The 25,659-nt window shown below is 45.7% G+C and overlaps 1 protein-coding gene across 1 annotated transcript in view; it reads right to left on the bottom strand.

Moving 5' to 3' along the window:
• Positions 1-25,659, bottom strand: part of SNTB1 (syntrophin beta 1) — a 98,061-nt gene that overhangs the window by 12,319 nt on the left and 60,083 nt on the right. The window contains exon 3 of the mRNA XM_048508063.1: positions 8,631-8,838. Coding sequence (XP_048364020.1) covers positions 8,631-8,838 — 208 coding nt within the window. The remainder of the gene's footprint in view (positions 1-8,630; positions 8,839-25,659) is intronic.

The following is a 25,659-nucleotide window of genomic DNA, read 5'->3' as shown; positions in this document are numbered from 1 at the left end:
CTCATTTGAACTCTGCAACCACCTCAAAAGGCTATCAGGCATTCAAAATGCTCCTTCCTTTCTTCCTTGGGAAAGGGGAGGAGAAAAGGAGCAAGCGCAGACAGGCCAACACCCACTTGCCTCGTCTCCAAAGGACAGCTGACATTCTGAACAGGTGAGCAGGCACTGAGACACAGAACATCTGGTTTGCAGCAAGTCCTTAGAGCAGGGGTAGGGAACCTTTAACACTCAAAGAGCCATTTGGACCCGTTTTCCATGGGAAAAGAAAACACTTGGAGCCGCAAATAATTTTTGACATTTAAAATAAAAATAATACTATATATATAGGGGTTTTTTTTTACCTTTTACTCCGCTCATTCTGAGAAGCGCATGGATGCGCCCACCCTGCTGCCTGCAGGGCAGGCAAGGATGAAGCCAGCGACTCGGCCTCGCTGGCCGCTGAGAAAATGCCTGCCCCGCTCCAATGGGGCGGGTGAGAGGGGAAGCCCGCGGCGCAGCCCAGCCGACTGTGGGCAGTTGGTGCGGGCAAGGATGGGGCTGGTAGCTCAGCTCGTGGAGCCACAGTGCAAGGGCAGAAGAGCCGCATGCGGCTCTCGAGCCGCAGGTTCCCTACCCCTGCCTTAGATGGTCTGAAAGCAGGTGGCCAGGAAGACAGCGGAGGGCAGTAAAAAAACAGTACAACCAGGTCGGAATCTGGAACCATCAAGATATCCCTGTCTCTATCATGGCTCAGTGATAAGAGTGCCTGCTTGCCACGCGGAGGGTCATGGGTTCAATTCCAAGGATTGCCAGTCATCACAAGAAGAAAAGTATTATACCCCACCTTTCTCTCCTGTAAGGAGACTCAAGGTGGCTGACAAGCTCCTTTCCCTACCTCTCCCCACAATAGACACCTCGTGAGGTAGGCGGGGCTGAGAGAGTTCCGAAGAACCGCGACTAGCCCAGGATCACCCAGCAGGAATGCAGGAGTGCGGAAACACACCTGGTTCACCAGATAAGCCTCTGCAACTCAGGTGGAGGAGTGGGGAATCAAACCCAGTTCTCCAGATTAGAATCCACCTGCTCTCAACCACTACGCCGCAGTGGCTCTCGATGTGAGAAGGTGATGTGAAAGACATCTGTCTGAGAACCAGGAGAACTGCAGCCAGTCTGAGTAGGCAGTGCTAACTCTGATGGACCGATGGTGTGATTCAGTACGAGGCAGCTTTATATGTCCATGCATCGTAGAGACCAGTTTTACATTCACGGAGAGAGGATTCTGTGTGTCGCAGCTTGCATCTTTCTTTCATTCGGATGCTGTAGTATGCTGCTGTTCGGCTGTATGCCTTTGCTTCTTGTAACCAGCGCCTGATTATATAACTTTTTTTCCTGTTTCTGAAAGGGGGAATATTTGGTCTTCTCGCTTAAACTTTGCTTTCCAAGGTTCAAAGAAAAGGCAGAGGAGGAGGCGAAGGAGGAGTTTGCCTTCATCTCCCCCCCCACCCAGTAAGGAGACGCAAAAGATCATATAAATTCCTTCCTTTCCTCTCCCTGCAACAGGCACCTTGTGAGGTAGGTCGGGCTGAGGGAGCTCTTGAAAGATTGGCCCAAGGTCACCCAGCAGGCTTCATGTGGAAGAGTGGGAAATCAAACCCGGTTCTCCAGATTAGAGTCCACCTGCTCTTAACCACTACACCATGCTGGCTAAGGACAGCCTTAGCTCTGATCATATCTCAGGTTGGAGACAGAGTACGAGAAGATATTTTTGATTTGGAACTAAGACTCTGTCCACAGCTCACCCATCAGAAATACCCCTGTTGGCTGGCTGGTGGCAGCAAAAAGCATAGTCTGTTTTTTCCCGGGGGATGTTTGGGATAAAACCGAAGAACGGGTACGTAGTTAGGGGCATGAGCTTGAGTCCTGAAACAGCTAAGCAAACTCCTCGCTATCTGCAGAAAAAGATGAAGAATTGGTTTTTATGCTCCCATTTCTCTACTGTAAGGAGACTCAAGGCAGGTTACAGACTCCTTCCCTTCCTCTCCTCACAACAGACACCTTGTGAGGTAGGTGGGGCTGAGAGAGTTCTGAGAGAACCGTGACTGGCCCATGGTCACCCACAGGCCGCAAGGGGAAGAGTGGGGAATCAAACCTGGATCTCCAGAGTAGAGTCCACTGTTCTTAACCACTATATCACGCTAGACTGTGAAATCTGTTTTACCACCTTCCTTCCTTCCTTCCTTCCTTCCTTCCTTCCTTCCCTCCCTCCCTCCCTCCCTCCCTTCTTCTGAACCATTATATCACACTAGACTGTGAAATCTATTTTACCACCTTCCTTCCTTCCTTCCTTCCTTCCTTCCTTCCTTCCTTCCTTCCTTCCTTCCTTCCTTCCTTCCTTCCTTCCTTCCTTCCTTCCTTCCTTCCTTCCTTCCTTCCTTCCTTCCTTCCTTCCTTCCTTCCATGGATGGATGGATGGATGGATGGATGGATGGATGGATGGATGGATGGATGGATGGATGGATGGATGGATGGATGGATGGATGGATGGATGGATGGATGGATGGATAACATAGACAGATAACATAGACAGATAACAGACAGATAACAGTAGCTTAAATCTGTCCATAGACAGATAACAGCAGCTTAAATGTGGGTAACTTTGGAGGGAAAATGGCAAGATGTACAGAAGTTAAATTGTTTTTCTTTTCCCAAAATGACCCAAGCATCTGCTTCCAGATTTTTTTAACTAACACCTCTGTGTTAGTGTGCGAAGAACAACAGAATGATACCTAATGTGTAGTTGTATCTTGCTTATAAAAATACAAGGAAAATAAGTAGACCCATTTCTGTTCTCTCTTACATCACACCAGCAGCAAACCCGCCGTTCTGCCTCACTGTTTCAATGGCCCACTTCAATTAACGTGCCAGCATGGTGTGCATTTAACAATCCAAACACAAAGCCCTCAGGTGATCTTACAATGTGCTTAGCATCTAAACCACTGGAGAGCTGAGGTTAATGTGTACACCGAACAACTCATTAGCTCTGTGTAACTGTCCGAGCCAAAGGAAGAATTATAATAATTAACGCGATTGATCCAGCCATGCGCTCAGCCTTGGGATTCGTTCTCAGATGAGGGTTGATCGAAAAACGCAAATGTCAGCGGCTTGGCAGAACATTTTTGCTACACAAGGTGAACGCTTTTGCTTTTCCAACTAATCATCGAGGAAGGTAAGAATGACAACTAATACACAGGCTCATTAAAAATTGAGAAGGGAAAAGGAGGAAACCAAGGCTTCCTTGCTATCAATTTGGGGTGTTTTTTTAAAAAAAGATCTTTGCTCCAGCACAGTTTTTGTGTTCCAATAAAGATGATAGAGGGTGCGGATTTTTCAAAAAGTAACTAATTAGTGCTTCTAGTGCTGCAAAGGGAGGAAAACTTTACCAGCTGAACTTGTGCTCCTCAGCACTCAGAAGCCTGGCAGATTTATACGATCTAAGCACTGCTGACAAAATATTTACTGCAAAGATAAATAATGGAAAACAAGTAAACAGCTGGTTACAGGGGAAGTGGCCCTTGACCCTGAGTCCCCACCCTATAGGCCCAGGGAATGAATGGGAATCTGGATTTCTGCAAGTCTTGGATTTTCTCTCCCAAGAGGGTTTTGGGCTAGGGTACGTGGCTGGGGAATGCGGCAAACTGAAGTCTTTCCCCAGAAGTTATTCAGAGATGTGAAGACAGAACTATTCTCTGTCCCACGGTCAGCTGAGGTGCAGCAGTTGAGAAAACTGTATGCTTCCACAGGAGAATATAGTCCCGAATGAATATGAGAATTATTATTCATTTTTATGCGCTGCCTTTGTCAAAATCGTTATTCTGAGCATTAATGAACAGGGTACTTTGGTAACGAGAGCATTTATAGTTCAAACAGAATGCCAAAATGTATTTTTACTTTCAAACAGATTTGGGGGGAGGGGGAGCAGGGCTAGGTAGGCACTAGGACCCAGACGGAGCGTTCTACAATAAAGAAGGTCTGTGTCAGTACTGGCCTTGGTGGACAATACTGGTGGGTAGACAATGCTGGCCTTGGTGGACCAATGGTCTGATTCACCATAAGGGATCTTCTTCGTGTGTGTTCTTGTGCCATGCAGTTCACTCTGTGACCAGAGGCCAGTAATTCTTGCTCAGTAATTCTTGCTCAGTTTGACACGTATTTATTTAGAGCCAGTCTTTCTAGCTGAGACTTAAGTAAGCTTGCAAAATATAAAACAGTGCAAACAAGCATAAAATAAAGAATGCAACAGGACTGGGATAATAAAGTTAGGAAAAAAGAACAGCGTATGACGTGGCATACCATAAATAAGACAGGAAGCAGAATTACAAATGTAGATGACAATGATGTAAGAATGAGATATTACTGTATAAACTTGTGTATAAGCCGACCCGTGTATAAGCCAAGGCGCCTAATTTTACAGCCCAAACCTGGGAAAACTTATTGACTCAGATATAAGCTGAGGGTGGGAAGCCGGCAGGCAGAGGGAGCTCCTTATTTGGGCAGTGACATCAGCGGGAGTCACTGCCGAAATAAGGAGCTCCCACTGCCAGCCGCTAGCTGGGCTTTGTCAAACCCAGCCAGCAGGAAGAGGAGTTCCTTATTTGGGCTGTGACTCCCCCTGATGTCACTGCCCAAATAAGGAGCTCCCTCTGCAGGGTTTGAGGAAGCCCAGCCAGCCAGGGTGCCTCAGGGTTCCCCCTTCACCCTCAACAAGCAGCTTCCCAGCGGCAGGGAGGTTGTCCCGGCCCTGCCCCCAGCCTCCTTGTGATGTATAGAAAATGGTGACTCGTGGATAAGCCGAGGGGGCTTTTCTCTGCCTTTAAACAGGGCTGAGAAACTCGGCTTATACACAAATATATACGGTAGATATATTACGAAGTGCAGTAGACAGCAATCCTATTTATAAAAGAGCCCTCTTGTGCCTTTCCACGACGACACAACTCCATTCCTCTATAAAAAATGTCCTCCCAAATATTTCTTCAGAATGAAGAACAACAGAAATGTGCGAGCATTCCTGATCTCTTCAGGTAGACCATTGCAAAAGGTGGGAGCCCCAGCAACTTGTCAATCTTCACAAGGCTTTGCTTTATGGTTTCCAGCCAAGCACTGTTAATCATTGGGAAGTCTGAGGAGAGAACACCAATAGCCATTGCTTCAGTGTGAACCCAGTAGAGCAGGGGTCTGCAACCTGTGGCTCTCCAGATGTTCATGGACTACAAATCCCATAAGCCCCTGGCAGGGGCTGATGGCAATTGTAGTCCATGAACATCTGGAGAGCCACAGGTTGTAGACCCCTGCAGTAGAGGCATCATTTCACTGGGGCTATGCGGTAGGATTCCACAGATACTCTACCATAGAGTTTCAGTGGAATGCGAGTGTCACTCTTCTGTTATGATGGTATTACCAGCTTGGTACTGATACCAGAAGTGAGTTATGTGATTTCCCCTTCATTTTTCTCCTGCCCCTCTAGCAACAGGAATCATTATTAATTTGGGCAATTTTTGCCAGTGGATGACGCAACTGTTACTTATCCCCAGTTTTGTAAAAAAAATTTGGAGCCGAAATAGCAGGAAGAGAGTACTTGGGATTTCCCTGGAGATCACGACATGGCTTGAGTTCATTCCTCAACCAAAAGAGATGACTGAAAAACACAGCTTTAAGCTTTCTTAGTTCGAACAACACTTTTATACTAGTTATCAACATTACTTTATTTTCTTTTAAGAAGTAGTAGATACCACCCACAGCAGTTAGCTGCGAGCCGCTCTGACCCGGCCTTTGGCTGGGGTAGGGCAGGGTAGAAATCAAAGTAAAGTAAAAGCTTAAAAAGTTTGGGAACACCTGCTATAAACCATCACGGTTACGCATCTTTCTGTGCAAGTGGGTATGTAGCCACAGGATGTGACGATGACCCAAAGCAGAAAGAATACATGTAGGGTTAAAAGGAATCAAACATCCACCAAGTGGTAGAATTCCTTTAAAGAACAAACACGCCTGTACTTTTTAGGTTCTTCCTCTGAAGTCATGAGATCTAGAAATCCGGACAATGTGTTTTTCAATCGTAGAATCCTGTCAAAAAACCCTTTCTGGTCAAGGTACAGAAGCATCGGAGGGTAGTTCTGACAAAAATAAAACTGCTATATCCCAGCTTCTCTTTCGGCACAAGAACATCTGGTAATCTTCAAGTCTCGCAGCGGTGACCTCCAACCAGAGCTGAATTGCACAAGTCGTTCGAAGTCAGTGTTGAACTACAAAACATGAGATGCATACCGCACAAAAGGGCAAACCCCCTAAGAATTACGAAGCGGTATGAAAGCACCTCCCTTTGGCATCGGCTTTCATTTCTGTGCCTCTCAAAGCCCTAAATGGGCAACAAATTCCATGGCCACAGGGACCACCTTTCTCTGACTGGACAGCCATCCATTTGAGAATGCTGACTCTGCATACACACAGCACCAAGGACAGCTGAGGAGCCCTGAAGTTTAATGTCACCGTTGCTTTTTATACCACTGCCATCTCAGCCTATCACTCCGCTCAGTCAATCATAATCTAACAAAAGCAGGACTGCAATCTATCAATCAGATTTGTCGAAGGCTTTCACAGCTGGATTGAACTGGTTCTGGTGGATTGTCCAGGCTGTGTGACCGTGGTCTGGTGGATCTTGCAAAAGCAAACCCCAAGGGCATGCTAAGTTCATGAACAATGGACTCCACCCAAACACAGGATTTGCATTCACCAATACTGCTGCCGCTGCAGGGCATGAAAATGTGAATCACTCCCTGGACTGATAAGCCCCACCCGCGATAAAATACTATCAACCACATCTTTGCATAACAAGTTCCACCGAAACACTTACTGATTGGTTCCCCACCCTGGGACATGGACAAGATATACCCCAAACATTCCCTTCTCTCTGGACACAGTGTGTAACAGACTTCCCCTCTGTGCTACACCTCTGAAGATGCCAGCCACAGATGCAGGCGAAACGTTAGGAACAAGATCCACCAGACCACAACCACAAAGCCCGGAAAACCCACCAGAACCAATCAATTAGATTAATCAAATAATAAACCTATTGATCAACTTAAAAGGTAGCAAAATTAATCAGGCAGAAGACTTTATTTAAAAAAAACACCCTACTGCTTTTAGTACAAATACTTATAAAGACAGGCGTATAGCAAGTTCCATCACCAAAGAATTCTCCCATTTTAGTCTTATATTAAGGAATGCCCTTTTCACATCAGTATGCATGCATCATCTAAAAACAGTGGAAGTACATTTTCTGCCTCGCAACAATTGTTTATTCATATGCAGATTTCAGTGATCATTCAATCAACTAAAAGTCATCCAGTTCATCAACTAAGATCAGTTTAATCAGGTAGCAACCCTAAACAAATTTTAAATGTGTCTCATTTGCATACACAGGTGTTAAAAACAGATCCTTTTTTTTGCAAAGGTTAACAGAGTACAGTTCTATTTTGTTCCAAAACCGGCGTTCAGCTGTTCTGCTGTTCAATCCTTGCCAGCACAGGCAGATACAAGAAAAACTGCAAACAGCTGAAAGACGTCTGTGAAGGAAGTATAAACGAAAAGGTTTTATAGCTTTTTGCTCAGACCTGGGGCAGAGGCGTATCTAGGGGAAATGGAGCCCGTGGCAACATCTGAGTTTTCTGACACCCACCCCCACTCCTCACAGCACCCAGGTCTACTGCCCAGAGCTGGTGACAGTGGCAGGTCTATCACGTGGAGCCAGTGGTGGAGCCCAGGTCTACTGACCGGAGCTGCTGCCAGTGCCCAGATCTACCACCCGGAGCCCACGGTGGCACCCAGGTCTACCACCCAGAGCCAGTGAGCATGGCCACAGTCCACCCAGCCCCCCAATGTGATTAGATGGCATGCACTGGGGGACATGTGGTACCCCTGGGGGAGGGGGAGACATTTGGGAAAAGTCAAATACCCAAAGCTGTATGGAAGTAATTTCACTGCTGTGGCTTTGTTGCACTATGAAGAAACCAGGTAGCTACAGCCAGCGATGTAGTCTCCTGGCCTACCGGTACACCACAAAAATAGGCTCGCCAATCTCCACCTGGTAGAGGGAGATCTCCTGGGATTACAACTGATCTCCAGGTGACAGTGATCAGCTCACCTGGAGAAAATGGCTGCTTTGGAAGGTGGACTCTACGGCACAATCCCCTTTTGAAGTCCCTCCCCTCCTTAAACCCCGCCCTCCTCAGGTTCCACCCCAAAAGTCTCCAGGTATTTCCCAACCCAGCGTTGGCAGCCCTACACATTAAACCCACAGCAAAAAATGTTACTCTAGACCAGGGGTCGCACAGCTTCAGGCTTTCTCGAAGATGTTAAGTGGACTACAATGATTTCATAAAGCGCCGCCGGCACTCATTTTGGCAAAATTGCTGGCAGGGGGCTGATGAAATTCCGCGAACATCTCCAGTCAAACTCGCCGGAGAAAAAGCAGGACACAAACGTTTAAGACGACTGTTCAATTAAAATCAACAGGTCGGGATGAAGATTAATCTCTGGGTGATTTCGAGCGCAAGTGGAGAACAGAACATGTGGAGTAACGAGAAGAAAGCTGCCGTTACCTTTTCCGCGAGCCAGCCGAGGTGTCTAATCTCTCGGGCTCCTGCAAGCCCCGTTTTACCCAACTGATCTTTGACCTCCGAGATGACCTTAGGAACAAGTTCACTGGCACAGGAGTGGATAGCGTTGAACCAGGCCTGGGCAGTGGCGGAATCTTTGCTTCTTAGGACAACAGTGTGCTTGGCATCAGGTGAATGAATTTCAACAAGCCTACGGGGCAAATAGCCAGTTGGGATTATGCTCGCCATAACTGTGCAAGACCCTGCGGGCAGCTTCAGACCGATTCGCAGAACTATTCCTCCATCAAATTCATGCAGAAAAAATTGCCGCAAGCCCTACTGGTGTGTACGAAACATATCGTTCGCAACTCCCAGGTCCGAAACTTCTAAAATCCCCGGGACTATGTTGCTTCACAATTAAGGACCTGGGTTTTGCGTGCGGCCTGATCCATCCGGGAAACCTCGGCGAAATCTGAAACCGACGAAAACCGAGGCAAACACCGGAAAGGAATGGAAATGCAAGGGACGCCGTTTGTTGCTGCAAAATTAGCGTGTGCACGTCGATGAAAAGCAACGAAAACCGGAGCAAACTACGAAAAACAACAACGAAAACAGAGGTTCCACTGTATCAGAAAGTATTATCAGTACATTGTTATAACAAATGTTTTTGGATATAGCACCAGTTCTCTGTAGTCAAGCTTTCATATACCAGTTACTTGGGTTCTTTCGCACAGAGCATTTTAAAATATCGACTTATTAAATCAGAGCAGTATAATGTAGTAGTTAGACTGCTGGAGAAGTATGGGACAGGCCTGGGTTAAAATTCTCACTCAGCTATGGGTCTTGCTAGGTCAGCTTGGACCAATCACGGTCTTTAGCTTGCTTACTTGCAGGGAAGAAAAACAGGGGGGATGGAAATCCATGTGAATTGCTTAGAGTCTTTTGGAGGTAAGGAAGTATGAAAAAGTCACAGGTAAAGTATTGGGTGTATACAGCACCTGAGAACTCGGTAGCACAAACGTTACTCTCACATCAATCTGATCCCATCAATCTGTCTCTAACGATGTCTCTAACAATGAATGTCTGTGTCTCTAACGATGAATGGTGGAGCCTAAAAACTAAAACTGTGATCTTACCGACCAGAGATTGGCTTTGGTGGTTTGAAAAACGGGTGCACTCCTAATCTGGAGAGAGCGGGTTTACGATTCCCGCTCTGGCACTTCAGCTGTGGGAAACTTATCTGGTGAACTACATTTAGCATGACGCAACACTGTGCCAACTGAACGACCGCGGAGCTAGTCACAGTTCTTTGGAGCTCTCTCAGCCTCACCCACCTCATAGTGCTGTGAGGGGGGAAGGGAAAGGAGTTTGTAGACCCCTTTGAGTCTTCTAATGTGATAACATAACATATGAAATAGAAGGATTATTATTTAATAGCATACGCCTGTAATGCGGCGCGTTTTCGCTGACCTTCACCATTTCCCATCCCTGTTATGCTAATAGAAAAGCCCTGGGCCCTTCAGGGGAGGGTGGCCTATACATCTGATGTATAAATAAGTAAATAAATAAATGCTTTACATCCAATGAATGTTTGCCCACTGGTGGTACAACTCCAACTGTAAATGGTTTCAAATGGTTTCCAGAGGTGTGTCTCTTTGTGGGTCTGGTTGGTTCCTGAAATGCAGCATTATGTTTACCTGCAGCTAGCTGATAAAAGTTCTCTTTCTAATTCCCTCTGACCTGGAAATATTTAAGGCAGTGCCACAGCCATGCTTATTCCTACATCCCCACCGCAGTTATGTAAACACGGCCTATGGAATGCTTTTTGATAAAGCCCATGCCGGTCCAAAGGAATGATACATTTAACAGTAGAAGTATGGCTCTGTTCCAACCGAGTTGTACGTATGAATGATATCGTATTTTCTCAGAGACTGTTTGGCTAACTTAGCCCCAACCCAAGATTTGGCGATGCTGATAGAAGCAGAGGTCGGGGTATGTGCATGTCTCTGTTTCTCGCTTTGAAAGCAGCCTGCCAAAGAATATTAGCAAGCATTCCCTCTTCCTGCTTAGAAAACGCTTGCATGGCATAAACCTCCTGAGATCTGCCCACTGCACCGCAAACAAAAAAAAAAGAGGAATTGGTACTCAAACTCAGATCCAGTATAGAAGTTGTAATTTCTTGCACTGTGCTGAATCCTCTCAAGTTTACTTAGATTTCTTGAAGAATGAAGACCCTTATTAAAAGATTAGCCATGAAATCACTGGAAATAATATACAGTTTCCATTTTGCTGAAGTTGCACTTTAAAAACACTGTTTCTTTACTGAGCGTCAGCGCCCACAACATCTTTCTTTTTTTCCATTATGGACATATTTGAAGTCAGCAAATACTCCGTTCACACAGTAGTCCTTCTTACCAGGAATATCTATTTTGCACCATAAAAATCTGGAGCTAGTATGGTATGGGCTAGTATGGAATAGCACTTACAGTGCTGGATCACCATCTGGGAGAAATTTTAAAGTACAAATGTCTTAGTTGATTACAAGCAAAACTGCAAATATAGCCAATAAGAGTGGGGAGAAAGCTGCAAACCGTTACATCCTGTTATCTTAGCACATGTTTTTGCAATTTGGGAGACAAAAAAAAATAAGCTGAAAATATACAACAAATGTTGATGTAATCAACAACTTACATGTTACAATAGGACTGGCAGCATATTGGATGTTCAGTTGAAGAAGCAGAAACAGAAGCAGAAGAAGGAGGAGGAGGAGGAGTTTGGATTTATATCCCCCTTTCTCTCCTGTAGGGACTCAGAGGGGCTTACAAACTCCTTTCCCTTCCCCCAGCCCCACAACAAACACCATGTGAGGTTGGTGGGGCTGAGAGAGCTCCAAAGCAAATTGGCCATGCTGGCAGGGGCTAATGGGAATTGTAGTTCATAACATCTGGAGTGCCAAAGGTTCGCCACCACTGATCTAGTCCCCCTCGACAGCTCAAGTGGCAAAGCAGGGAATCAAACCCAGTTCTCCAGATTAGAGTGCACCTGCTCTTAACCACCTCACCATCGCTGCTGTTAACCACTACGCCACTGCTGAAGACACTGAACTCTTCACTAGTGTATTACTATGTAGTATGTGAGCTTGAACACATTGCTAAATCCATTATAGTGATGTGTCCAAGGGAAGTTTGATTTCCGATCCTGGAAATTTTGTTGGAGTTTAAGGTGCTGTTCAGCAGAGAGCCAGTTAAAGGGTGGCAAAGAAAATTTGGATCCAGAGTAGCATTTCTGGGGGTGGATGAATTTCTGCCCATGGAGTGTGACTTTCTTGCCCCCCACTCCTTCTGGAACTCAACGTGCCCTTCCAAGTACTGCTCAGTGGGGAGAGACCCCAATAACAACATTTAGGGTTGTGATGGGGTGGGAGTGGGGGAGAGGGAGAGGGAAGAAGCCTTTTTCTGTGGGTAGAAATAATTCCACCTACAAAAATGTGTGGGTGAGGTCTGAGCCACAGAACCACGGAGTGACTGATTTTAGGGAATGGGATTTCCTATTTGTTCTCTCTTAGGCTCCTTGTTTGAAATAGCATAAAATTAATTCCAGAATAATATATACCGGTAGTCTATATAGCTTTTGTGCTACAAACAGAAATGAAAAGCAGTGTATCTTCTAGCTCAGGGGTAGGGAACCTTTAACACTCAAAGAGCCATTTGGACCCGTTTTCCATGGGAAAAGAAAACACTTGGAGCCACAAATAATTTTTGACATTTAAAATAAAGATAACACTATATATATAAAGATAACACTATACATATTTTTTACCTTTTACTCCGCTCATTCTGAGAAGTGCATGGATGCGCCCGCCCTGCTGCCGCTGCCCTGCAGGTGCGGATCGGCAGACGGGATGAAGCCGGCTGACTCAGCCTCACCGAGCCCGCCCGGAAAGCTACGCCCACTCCAACCGGGGGGCGGGCGAGAGGGGAAGCCTGGCGGCGTGGCTCCAGCCTCGACCATGGGTAGTTAGTTGCACCCGCCCTGCCACCTCGCAGGGCGGGCAAGGAGATGCAGGGGCGATTGCACCGCCTTCATGGAGCCAGCAGACCTGGTGCGTAAGGAGCAGAAGAGCAGCATGTCTGACTCTCCGGAGCCGCATGAGTTCCCTACCCCTGTTCTAGCTGGCCTGACCCAGCTGTTTTCTGACATATTCTAATGCCAGTAATTAGCCCCTATATAGGAAGTAGCTGTGATGATGTCAATTTCAGTTTCTTTAGAAATGAAACTTTAAAAGAGTTCATGAGTCATCCAGTTTAACTCTCCAAGTAACTGTTCTGAACACAAAATCTTTTTTGGGGGGGGATAAGTTTTTATTGCAACATTCACCAAATACAATGCATAAAAAGATACAGAAATTTCAATCTAATATTTATTTTATAACTAAAGGCACTTCCAGCTATTGCATCGTTTAAAAAAAATACATGTAAAGACAAATAATTAAATAAACCAAGAAAATAAAAATAAATGATGACAGTAAAAAATAAAGAATAAAAAATATAACAGTAAAAATAAAGAAAAGAAAATTAAAGAGAAGAGAGATAATAGTAATAATATTAAAAGAAACAAAACAATAAAATAATAAAACAAAAACAAAATTATATACCATATATAGTTACAAGGTTATATTCATATTTTCTTTTTATGTAAGTTATCCAGTTTCTCCCTTCCTCCTTAAAATCAGAATCCAATTTATAATCTATATAACCTGAAAGCTTGGCTGTTCTAACAATATTCATAACCTTATGTTGCCATTCTATTATTGATGGAGTTTTCTCGACTCTCCAGTATTTAGGATGACAAGGTGCATATGAATTATGTGGTCTCCTACCTCTAGCAAATGTGTACCCAATTCTGGTGCACAGGATTATCGCCCATGAATACAGAAGCACCAATTCCGTTTCAGATCCATCTACCTATTTCAGATCCATCTACCTCACAACTGCCCCATACATTCTAAGATAAATAAGTCTGCTTTACACAAAATGGAATAGTAAGAGCGAGGTCCTGAAATCGAATGCACCACTTTTAGAAGGCAGCTGATGGATTTCAGATCTTACCCAAATCTTTGTACACGTATCTAGTAAATAAAGGGGACTTCTATGTTCTTAGTACACATCTGAATACCAATGGTACGAGGCAATATCAGGTGACTGTCTTCCCGCTCTGGGCCATTTCTTAATTCTCCTGGTTATTGACCCTAGGACGATGGACCACTGGTCTGATCTGGCAGGGCGCTTACATTTTTATTTGGATGTTCCTTTCCATTTTAAAAAAGTCACTCAGGAAAAAAAATGTATCAGCAAAGACAAAGATTCTGTCTTCTCTTTTTGTTTGGTGTGAGGATTTTCTATTTAATGAAGGGGAGTATTCAGAAATGTGATCTTCCGGGACCTTCACCCGCAGCCTGAAATGGTACCATCTATTCTTCAACCTCAGCAGTCTCTTACCTTATTCCTGCCTCATTTTGCTGCCATGTGTAAATTGAGCCATACTTTCAATAACATGGCTGAGCCGTGATCCTATCCATATATGGCCATATGCTTCACAGTTATGTCAAAGACGATTCCCAGACATATTCTTATGTACGTGACCTTTACCACAGGCTCTGCCAGCCAGATGATTTGGCTTTTATGGATATAGGGAAGTTACATCACCAGAAAGAGGCACTGCGTTCTAAAATAGCAGGGCTCTCCACGTAAGAATAGAATGGTTTGGGTAGGGGTGTTGTTACAAGACAAAATTAGAAGATCTGTGCCAAGGACACAACTTACATCTGCATAGGTAGAACTGATCGCTTATTTTGATTCTAGTATTTTGGACAGTGTGAGACGTGTTCCTTCCTGTGTAATGTCTGAAACAGGAATGCGTGCATCTCCCTAATCATTGCTTATTCCATTTCCCCATTCCTTTTGTAATGTCTGAAGGCACTCAGATAAATAAGGTATCTGATGAAGGGAGCTTTAACTCTCAAAAGTTTGTTTGCCAAAATCTTGTTGGTTTCTTAAGGTGTTACTGGATTAGAATCTAGATATTCAGATCAATATGCAAGTCACATTCTGTAAAGGAATGACAAATTCAGGGGGGTTTTTTAAGGCAGGGGGAACTCCAGCTGGGAAAATCTTCCTTTCCGGCTCCAAATGTTGTGATCAGACACTGGTGTCTATTGTTGAAGTTCAGTGACAGACGGACCAAATACCTGAAGACAACAGCCAGAGAGGAGGACTGAAGAATTAAGTCTGAGAGTCTGGTAGCACAGAGAGAGGATCAGTTAACGTGTTGAGGAGGAGGAGGAGGAGGAGGAGGAGGAGGAGGAGGAGGAGTTTGGATTTATACTCCCCTTTCATGTAAGGAGACTCAAGGGGCTTACAAACTCCTTCCCTTCCTCTCCCCTACCTTGTAGGTGGGGCTGAGAGAGTTCTGAATGAACTGTCACTAGCCAAGGCCACCCAGCAGGAATATAGGAGTGTGGAAACAAATCCAATTCACCAGATAAGATTTTGCCGCTCTTGTGGGGGAGCGTGGAATCCAACCTGGTTCACCAGATTAGAGTTCACCTGATCTTAATCACTAGCAACAAGTTGTCCAGACTGAAGGGAAGTTGCAGCTCTGAGAGCTATATCAGCAATCAGCATCAGACTGGCCTTCTGGTGTCACCTGACTTCCTAGGCAGGGTGAATTACGGGCTGCGGAAGAAACGTTTACAATTCTAACACCCGCCACTGATACGCAATTGGTCCACAGAGCTCCTACACTGAACTGGAACACCAGAGAATGAACAACCCTCCTCCACTACATCTTTGTAGAGCAATAGTGGAGAGCTTTGTTCGTACGTGGAGAAAGACAGTTCTACACAATTCTATATAATTTCCTCTTGTCGTGACCATTCATAATGTGTCAGAATAAGAGCAGAGGAACCTACATCATAAAGGAATGCTTTCTAATCCACGAAGATTATACCTGTGGAACCAGAACAGAAGTAATTTAGTCAACAAACAAAGCTGTCTCTATGTATTGTCGAAGGCTTTGTTTGTTGATGACATAGTGGGTAACAGATTTCCCTCTGTGATACACCTCTGAAGATGCCAGCCACAGATGCAGGGGAAACATTAGGAATAAGATCTACCAGACCATGGCAACTCAGTCCAGAAAACCCAACCAAAAACTGTCTCTGTTTAATATGTTACTGTCAATGCCTTAGTCTGTAACATCAGATAATAGCAATATCTTTCTGGTAAATATCTACAACTGTTGTGACTATGGAGAGTTTTGTCAAAGATTTCTCACTATCTGACAGGCAAAAACAAAACAAAAATCAGAGTAGAACAGAGCAGTTTTACATGTCACCTGGTGCTGACCAACTTTAAACTGAGAAGTTACACTTTCCACAGGAAATAAAAGTAACCAGAATTGATAAACCATCTTAATGTGTGGGAGTCTCAAAGTACTTTACTTCCTGCTAACAGCATAACAGCATTAACTATGTCAATTTTGGAGAAGTGTTTTCTCTCCCTGCCCTTTCCCCCCTCCCATACCCACACAGATTCAGGTTTGAGGGGATGGATTTACTGACCTCTTTTCAACTCCTGGGGGTATGGTTAATTAGAGGAAGCAGGTTTTTGAAAAACCAGCCCTGCCCCATACCATGCTCCACCCATAGGATAGGCCTCAACTGTGGACTAGAAAAGTGCCCTCCCCCACATACACCTTTTACCATCCCATCCACGGATAAGGCCCTTATTTTGGAAGGAGGCAGAGCATGGGGCAGGAGCTTTATTCACTGACTAGCACAGGGGTAGGGAACCTGCAGCTCTCCAGATGTTCAGGAACTACAATTCCCATCAGCCTCTGTCAGCATGGCCAATTGGCCATGCTGGTAGGGGCTGATGGGAATTGTAGTTCCTGAACATCTGGAGAGCCACAGGTTCCCTACCCCTGGACTAGCAGTAAAGCCTGTTGTATGAGAAAATACAACAGGCACTAGAAAACTGTGGTTTGCAAAGCTGGATCCTGGCTTGCTACCCCAGCTCTCTCTCGCTCCCCACTTATTCCAGTTCCCTTTCTTTCTCTCATATCTATCTTTCAGCCACTGTCCCCTAGATCCTTCTTTCTCTTTCTGCCCCTTACTGACAGCCAGTTGCTCTTCAAACCTTCGCCCCTGGCCCTCTGGGTGAGGTAAGGACTCTGTTGGTGAAGAAGAAGAAGAAGAAGAAGAAGAAGAAGAAGAAGAAGAAGAAGAAGAAGAAGAAGAAGAAGAAGAAGAAGAAGAAGAAGAAGAAGAAGAAGAAGAAGAAGAAGAAAAGGAGGAGGAGGAGGAGGAGTTTGGATTTATATCCCCCCTTTCTCTCCTGCAGGAGACTCAAAGGGGCCACAATCTCCTTGCCCTTACCCACACAACAAACACACTGTGAGGTAGGTGGTGCTGAGAGAGCTCCGAGGAGCTGTGACTAGCCCAAGGTCACCCAGCTGGCGTGTGTGGGAGTGTACAGGCTAATCTGAATTCCCCAGATAAGCCTCCACAGCTCAGGCGGCAGAGCTGGGAATCAAACCCGGTTCCTCCAGATTAGATACACGAGCTCTTAACCTCCTACGCCACTGCTGCTGGATGGAATGGTAAAGCAAAGGATTGTGAGAGTTGTAGTCCAGTTGGCCCGTCTTTGAGCAGGAAAGGCTGCCCTCTGGACTACATCTCCCAGAGTCCTTCACTTTTTCTGGCTCATCGTTGGGAAATTTATATATATATAAACACACACACAGGCTAGCTTGATCTCGTCAGGATGCAGAAGCAAACAGAGCTAACTCTGCCAAGTATTTGGATGGGAGTCCTCTAAGGAAGACTAGGATTGTGACATGGAGGAAGGCAACAGCAAACCACCTTTGATTGTCTCTTGCCTTGAAAGCCACACTAGGGGTCACCAAAAGTGAATTGATGGTAAAAACCCAGCCGTTTACAACGCCGATCTCCCTGTCTCCATTTTATCCTCACAGCAACACTGCTGTGAAGTAGGTTAGGGAGAGTGAGTGGCCGGCTAAGGTCTTCCAGCAAGCTTCCATGGCAGAGTGAGGAAGGCAGAGATGGGAGCGGGCAACTCATAATAGAGAGCCATATATATGTATATGTATATGTGTAACTTTAATTTCTGATATACCCATTAGAAGCCTCAAAGAATTTTTGGAAGTGTGATTGGGGCAACTCATAATAGAGAGCCAATATACCCATTAGAAGCCTCAAAGAATTGTTGGAAGTGTGATTGAACATACTAACATACTGAGGAAGACGCACGAAAAACGTTCTCTACTACGTGCGAAAAGTTTTTATGTAGAACCTACAGAATTGGTATGTGGAGTATATGAAACTGAAGCTTTGTCTCTGAAAAAAGAATCGGCAGGAATTGAATGGACTAAGTGGTTATTTATGTTGAGTTATAAGTGTTGGAAGACTTATACTGTATCTTGAAGAACTCTGTCAGAGAAATGGAGGAAATGTAAATACAAATAGAAGTGTTAAGTTGATTAATTATATGTAAGATCAATATATAAGATTGGATACAGCCAGAGTGCAACGTGTGTATTTCTTAGTATTTAGGCTAGAATGAGGATTTGAACCTGGGTCTCACAAATCATAGTCCAACACTCTAGCCCAGGGGTCTGCAACCTGCGGCTCTCCAGATATTCATGGACTACAATTCAGAAACCGTTAGATCCAGGAGATCTGGCCAATTACCGCCCCGTCTCGAATCTTTCGTTTCTGGGGAAGGTAATTGAGAGAGTGGTGTTGGAGCAGCTTCAGGGCTTCCTGGAGGACGCACAGGCTTTCGATCCCTTCCAGTCCGGCTTCCGTGCTGGGCATGGGACGGAGACTGTTCTTGTCGCCATCACGGACACGCTCCGCATACAACTTGACCGAGGTGGATCGGCGCTGCTGGTATTATTGGACCTTACCGCAGCGTTTGATATGGTCGACCACGACCTTTTGGCCCACCGCCTGGCCGCTTCCGGGGTGCGGGGCACTGTCCTTCAGTGGATTGTCTCGTTCCTCCGGGACCGGAGTCAGCAAGTGTGGTGTGGGGACCAAGCCTCCCAGAGGTGCCCACTTCAGTGTGGTGTGCCTCAGGGGGCATTGCTCTCCCCGCTATTGTTTAACATCTATATGCGACCACTCTGCTCAGTTGGTGCGGAGCTTTGGGCTGATCTGTCATCAGTATGCTGATGACACTCAGCCTATTCCTGCTGATGGAGGTGGGGACAGTTGTCACTTCTGCAGCTCTACAGCATTGCTTGGAGGCGGTTGCTGGCTGGTTGCAACAGAGCAGGTGAAACCGGAATCCATCGAAGACGGAGATCCTTTGGCTGGGCTGCCGGGGGGAGGCGGGTAAATTTCAGCCACCGGAGTGGGAGGGGGCTTCATTGGCACTAGCCTCCTCCGGCCCTATTCGGGGTCCACCTCCACCGGATTCGTTTCTTTCAATGGAGACTCAGGTGGCCCATATAACCCGGGTTGCGTGCTTCCATCTTCGACAGCCAGTCCGGCGGTTGGCCCCATTCATCTCCCAGGCAGACCTCGCCACTGTGATCCATGCAACGGTCAAATTCTAGGCTAGACTATTGTAACTCAGCTTCACGCTGGCCTTCCTTTACGCCTGATCCGGAAGTTGAAACTGGTGCAACATGCGTACGGGCGCTGCGGTGCTCACAGGTGGTGCCTTTAGAGAACACATTCGGATCCTGTAAGCGCGCCGCTTGCACTGGCTTCCTCGCTGAGTTCCGGAATCATTCATAAGGTGTGGGTACTCACCTTTAAGGCCTTACGCGGTCTGGGACCTTCGGCACCTTCTCGACCGCTCTTACCCCATATGTCCCTCTGCGTTCTGCGTTCGGCAGAGGCCAACTTGCTGGTTGTCCCTAGCCCCTCGATGATGCGCGTTTCGTTTACCCGGGCCAGGGCCTTTACAGCCCTGGCCCCTGCCTGGCGGGAACACTTTACCACCAAGCTATCCGGGCCCTGGCGGGATCTTGGAGAGTTCGCGCAGGGCCTGTGTAAGACCGACCAGTCTCCGACTGGCGCTTGGAGGGGCCGACCGCTGAAGTGCGCCCTCCCCCCGCCTCCTCCCCTCCTTTCGCTCTGGGCCCTTAATTTTGTGGAGGCCCTCAGCTTTTTGGGCCTGCTTCCAGGGTGGGTGGTCACGCTTTATGAAATTTGTCGGATGCCGCTGTAATTTTATTTAATTCGCTGTTTTAACTGGGATTTTAATGTTATTTCTGTTATGATTATGTTGTTCACCGCCCAGAGCCCTTCGGGGGAGGGGCGGTATATAAAATTGATTATAAATAAATAAATAAATAAATAAAAATTCCCATTAGCCCCTGCCAGCATGACCAATTGGTTGCAGACCCCTGCTCTAGCCGTTATTCCAGTGTGCCAGATCTTCTTTGTGGGGAGTAGGATGGCAAGAGAGCATATAGGGTTCTAGTGAGTGGAATGGGAAAGGACTGCTGAGAGGGATATCAGGAGTGACCACAAAGGAGCAGAGCGTCTCTCTGCATTGCCTACACCCAGATTCAGCTCAGAGTCCTCCTCTAAGGAACATTTTGTAGTCAACTGTTCAATTCTGCAAGGCTTCAGAGGCTACTTTTGGACTGAAAAGTAAAATTTAAAATAGAATAATTTCACCCCCTGCTCCTTCTCTCCCCCTGCCTATCAAACACCACAGGACTTTTAGCTAGTTACTATCAACGTATCTTTAAAAACAGTTAACATACAAAATCAGTGAAGAGCCATTTGGGTAAGTGAGAGAAATATAAATATATTAACCCCAAGAATGGCAGAGTTTTACCTTCCACTCCCTCTCCCCCAGTCTGGGAAAGTTTCAACTTCTGAGTCCCTCAAACAGAAAAGCGTTGAAAACAGATGAAGTTCTAGTCAGTTTCTCTAACAGCCTTTGTGTGGGAAAGGAACAAAAAGTTCATTGTTTCTGAAATAAGAGGAAAATTCTCTTTAATCCCCCCTCCTTTTCCAGACTTTATTAGTTCCCCCCCTTTAAAAAAAAAGGCTGTGTAAGAAGCAATCATATTGAACATTAGTGTGGAGTGATGCAGTTGGCTCCATACATTTTATAAATAAGGGGTCAACACACTCTCTCTGTTTTTAGTTCTAGCGATGCAAATGGCACAGTGCCACCAAAGTCTCATGCATTGCTTGTTTTCTCCTGAATGTCCCCACTTGCTCTACTTTCTCTCCCTTCCTTTGCAACTAGAAGCGTCTCAGCTGAAGCCCCGACTGGTGAGTTAAGAACATAAGAACATAAGAACAAGCCAGCTGGATCAGACCAGAGTCCATCTAGTCCAGCTCTCTGCTACTCGCAGTGGCCCACCAGGTGCCTTTGGGAGTTCACATGTAGGATGTGAAAGCAATGGCCTTCTGTGGCTGTTGCTCCCGAGCACCTGGACTGTTAAGGCATTTGCAATCTCAGATCAAAGAGGATCAAGATTGGTAGCCATAAATCGACTTCTCCTCCATAAATCTGTCCAAGCCCCTTTTAAAGCTATCCAGGTTAGTGGCCATCACCACCTCCTGTGGCAGCATATTCCAAACACCAATCACACGTTGCGTGAAGAAGTGTTTCCTTTTATTAGTTCTAATTCTTCCCCCCAGCATTTTCAATGAATGCCCCCTGGTTCTAGTATTGTGAGAAAGAGAGAAAAATTTCTCTCTGTCAACATTTTCTACCCCATGCATAATTTTATAGACTTCAATCATATCCCCCCTCAGACGTCTCCTCTCCAAACTAAAGAGTCCCAAACGCTGCAGCCTTTCCTCATAAGGAAGGTGCTGCAGTCCCTCAATCATCCTCGTCGCCCTTCTCTGCACTTTTTCTATCTCTTCAATATCCTTTTTGAGATGTGGCGACCAGAACTGAACACAGTACTCCAAGTGCGGTCGCACCACAGCTTTATATAAGGGCATGACAATCTTTGCAGTTTTATTCTCAATTCCTTTCCTAATTATCCCCAGCATAGAGTTTGCCTTTTTCACAGCTGCCATACATTGAGTTGACATTCCCATGGAACTATCAACTAAGACGCCCAAATCCCTTTCCTGGTCTGTGACTGATAGCACTGACCCCTGTAGCATGTATGTGAAGTTTGGATTTTTTGCCCCTATGTGCATCACTTTGCATTTTGCTACATTGAACTGCATTTGCCATTTCTTAGCCCACTCACCTAATTTATCAAGGTCCGCTTGGAGCTCCTCGCAATCCTTTGTGGTTCTCACCACCCTACATAATTTGGTATCATCTGCAAACTTGGCCACCACGCTACCCACCCCTACTTCCAGGTCATTTATGAATAGGTTAAAGAGCACTGGTCCCAATACGGATCCTTGGGGGACACCACTCCCTACATCTCTCCATTGTGAGAATTTCCCATTTACACCCACTCTTTGCTTCCTGTTTCTCAACCAGTTTTTAATCCATAGGAGGACTTCCCCTCTTATTCCTTCATTGCTGAGTTTTCTCAATAGTCTCTGGTGAGGAACTTTGTCAAAAGCCTTTTGGAAATCCAAGTAGACAATGTCCACTGGTTCCCCCTTATCCACATGCCTGTTTACATCCTCAAAGAACTCTAGTAAGTTTGTAAGACAGGATTTGCCTCTGCAAAAGCCATGCTGACTCTTTCTCAGCAGGTCTTGCTTTTCTACATGTTTTATAATTTTATCTTTAATGACAGATTCTACTAATTTACCAGGAACAGATGTCAAACTGACTGGCCTGTAATTTCCCGGGTCCCCCCTAGATCCTTTCTTAAAGATTGGTGTGACATTGGCCATCTTCCAGTCTTCAGGGATGGAGCCTGATTTCAAGGATAAGTTGCATATTAAAAGTTAAAATCAATATGAGAAAAGTTAAAATCAATATGTTAAAAGAGTTAAAATCAATATGAGAAATTCAGCTGTCAAACGCTGCTTCTTGTGCCTCGATGCTCAACATTTCAAAATAGCACCACTACAGGTAAACCAGAAGTCAGAGCCAGCTTGAGGAGCAGCAGTGGCGTAGTGGTTAAGAGCAGGTGTACTCTAATCTGGAGGAACCGGGTTTGATTCCCCGCTCTGCCGCCTGAGTTGTGGAGGCTTATCTGGGGAATTCAGATTAGCCTGTGCACTCCAACACACGCCAGCTGGTTGACCTTGGGCTAGTTCTTCTGAGCTCTCTCAGTCCCACCTACCTCACAGGGTGTTTGTTGTGAGGGGGGAAGGGAAAGGAGTTTGTAGGCCCCTTTAAGTCTCCTCCTCCTCCTCCTCCATTCACCTCCTATGAAACTCATGGGTCAGATGTAACCACGGGCTGTGGTTTATCATTACATTAGCTTGCCTGGACATTCCTTATCTCTCCCTCCTTGCGCTGCTCAGAATTTAAAATTCTGATGCAGCAAGCCACAGTTCTTGTTGCAAACATGGCTACCTACCTAAACTATTCACCGCAGAATGAGTTCCTGACTATAGAAAACCTGAAAGCCAAAGCTGTATCCACTGCCGAGCAATGATTGCCTTGTATTGTCGAAGGCTTTCACGGCCGGAATCACTGCTGTGTGGCTTCTGGGCTGTATGGCCGTGTTCTAGCAGCATTCTCTCCTCTGAAGATGCCAGCCACAGATGCAGGCGAAAAATCAGGAGAGAATGCTGCTAGAACATGGCCATACAGCCCGGAAACCCCACAGCACCTCAGTGATTGCCTTCTCTAACAGATAACTTTTAGCGGCTATAAATTCTTTTCGAATTCCAGTTCAGAAAAATGCACGAACACTGTGTGTAAATCACCTCACGTGTGGGCAGTTTGCTCATCTATTTTGCTGCATGTACATGCGCCAGAGAGTCTCAGCCAACACATAACACTACATTATACACACAGAGAAATAGCTGTGTGGGTGAAGCTATGGTGATTTGCTTCTCCTCCCACACCTTAGAAGTCGGGAGCTGGATATACTAGGCTTGTGGGAAAAGAATTTCTTTTGGATGCATTTAATGGCAAGGTGCATGCTTGGTATTTTTCAGGCTGTTCTACTTCATTCATCCCTTCCTTTAATACCACAGGTTCTACACTCAAAGAGGTTGACATTTTAGAAAGAGGAAGAAGACGCGCAACGTCCATTTATGTGGCCACCTTCGCAGTTAGCATCCATCCCCTTCGGGTTGGATTCTCAGTTATGCACAAGTTTTTCCCTCTCCCAAACTCACCGTGCCTCAGATCAAAACCTCAGAAACCGTGCTTTTTCCTCTGCCTCCGCAGGAAAGGCAATTCAAGCAGAGGTGGGTTAAGCTTTCTTTGGATTTTCTCACTTCTCCCTCTGGCTTTCTTGCCCACACCACTCTTGGGGCCACTGTTCAGAAGGTGCCCCTTTTCCAAAATGGCTTTTCCCAAAATGAGGGAGGCTGACAGGGGTCAGCTCAGTCCAGCGGGGTCTAGAAAAGGAGGAGAGCCAACTGCCAGGCCCAGAGAAGGGGGAGACAGGAGAAAGGGGAGCCACTGCTACCTGGGAGCGCCTCCTACAGAACTCACCTGTTCTTTCTTGCCAGTTTTGCATTATAGTCCCCTCTGCATCCTGGCAATTGTGTCAAAGGGAATAAAAAACCAGTTTGTTCAGCTTTATCAGGAAAAAAGGAGTCTTCCACAGTTTATAGCTCCCCTTTCCACAGCACCTCCGAGACTCTCTAGGCAGGAGGCTACAATGTCCTGCCAGGGCTCAGAGGATGAACTAGGTGTGCTTAGAAAACTATGGGGAAACCCCACTGTAAAAGGAATAGCCACAGGGTAAGTGTCCTTCACAATCTAAACAGATCATGCATGCAGGACACTGTGAGTGGACCTTTTCCCGTTCTTGCTAGTGGTCTCAGAGTAAAGGTGCTCTGAGAAAGGAAGAGCAAAACACTGAATTTCTGACCAAATCTAAGTTCTTTGGGACTCCTGAAAGACACCTTTCCCTTTCCTTCTTCGCAAGATCATTCTGAGAGGGGACGGGAACATGAACCTCTCGACAAAACAGATGGGTGAAATGGCAGAGGTTTATCTTAGCAGGAGCTAAAGGAAATAGTCCAGGCACTAGATTTTTCCACTCCAAATGGATGCAGGGGCTGAGGTTGTTTCGTTTGGGCAGCAGGAGAAGAGGAAGATTGAGGTGGAAAGGCCTGCACTTATTTGCCCTGCACTTTCTTGCTCATTTAATTCCTATTCCAAAAATTTTAATCTACCTTGCATGAATCTCTAGGCTTCCATTACACTTTAAAACTGTTATATTTTTCTTCAGCTCGCTTTTTAAGCTGTTATATTTTCCTTCAGCTGGCTTTGAAGATGTTCCCTGTCTTGGTTTGGACTGAACTCCAGCGGAAAAACAAGAAATGTTGGTTTTTACACCCTGCTTTTCTCTACCTTTATGGAGTATCAAAGCAGTTTACAATCACCTTCTCTTTCCCTTTCCACAACAGACACCTTGCGAGGCAGGTGGGGCTGAGAGAGTTCTGTGATGGAGAGATCTGAGACTAGCCAAAGGTTACCCAGCAGGCTTCATGGGTAGGAGTGGGGGAAACAAACCCGATGCACCAGAATAGAGTCTGCAGCTTCAGAGCAGAGAATCAAACTCATTTCTCCAGATGAGAGTCCCACCACTCATGTGGAGGAGTTGGGTGTCAAACTCGGGTTCACCAGATTTGTAAAGGAAATAAATATATCAGAAGTCTGATGAATTTGCAGACGATACCAAATTAGGAAGGGCAGCAAATGTCCTGGAAGACAAGGGCAGAATTCAAAATGATCTGGACAGATGAGAGAGCAGGGCCAAAACTAACAAAATGAATTTCAATGTATTGTCGAAGGCTTTCACGGCCGGAATCACTTGGGTGCTGTGTGGTTTCCGGGCTGTATGGCCGTGTTCTAGCAGCATTCTCTCCTGACGTTTCGCCTGCATCTGTGGCTGGCATCTTCAGAGGATCTGA

The sequence above is a fragment of the Sphaerodactylus townsendi genome, linkage group LG09, assembly GCF_021028975.2.
Source record: "Sphaerodactylus townsendi isolate TG3544 linkage group LG09, MPM_Stown_v2.3, whole genome shotgun sequence".
Classification (NCBI taxonomy): domain Eukaryota; kingdom Metazoa; phylum Chordata; class Lepidosauria; order Squamata; family Sphaerodactylidae; genus Sphaerodactylus; species Sphaerodactylus townsendi.
Note: the sequence above shows the minus strand (reverse complement) of the source record. Positions and strands in the feature narration are given on the sequence as shown.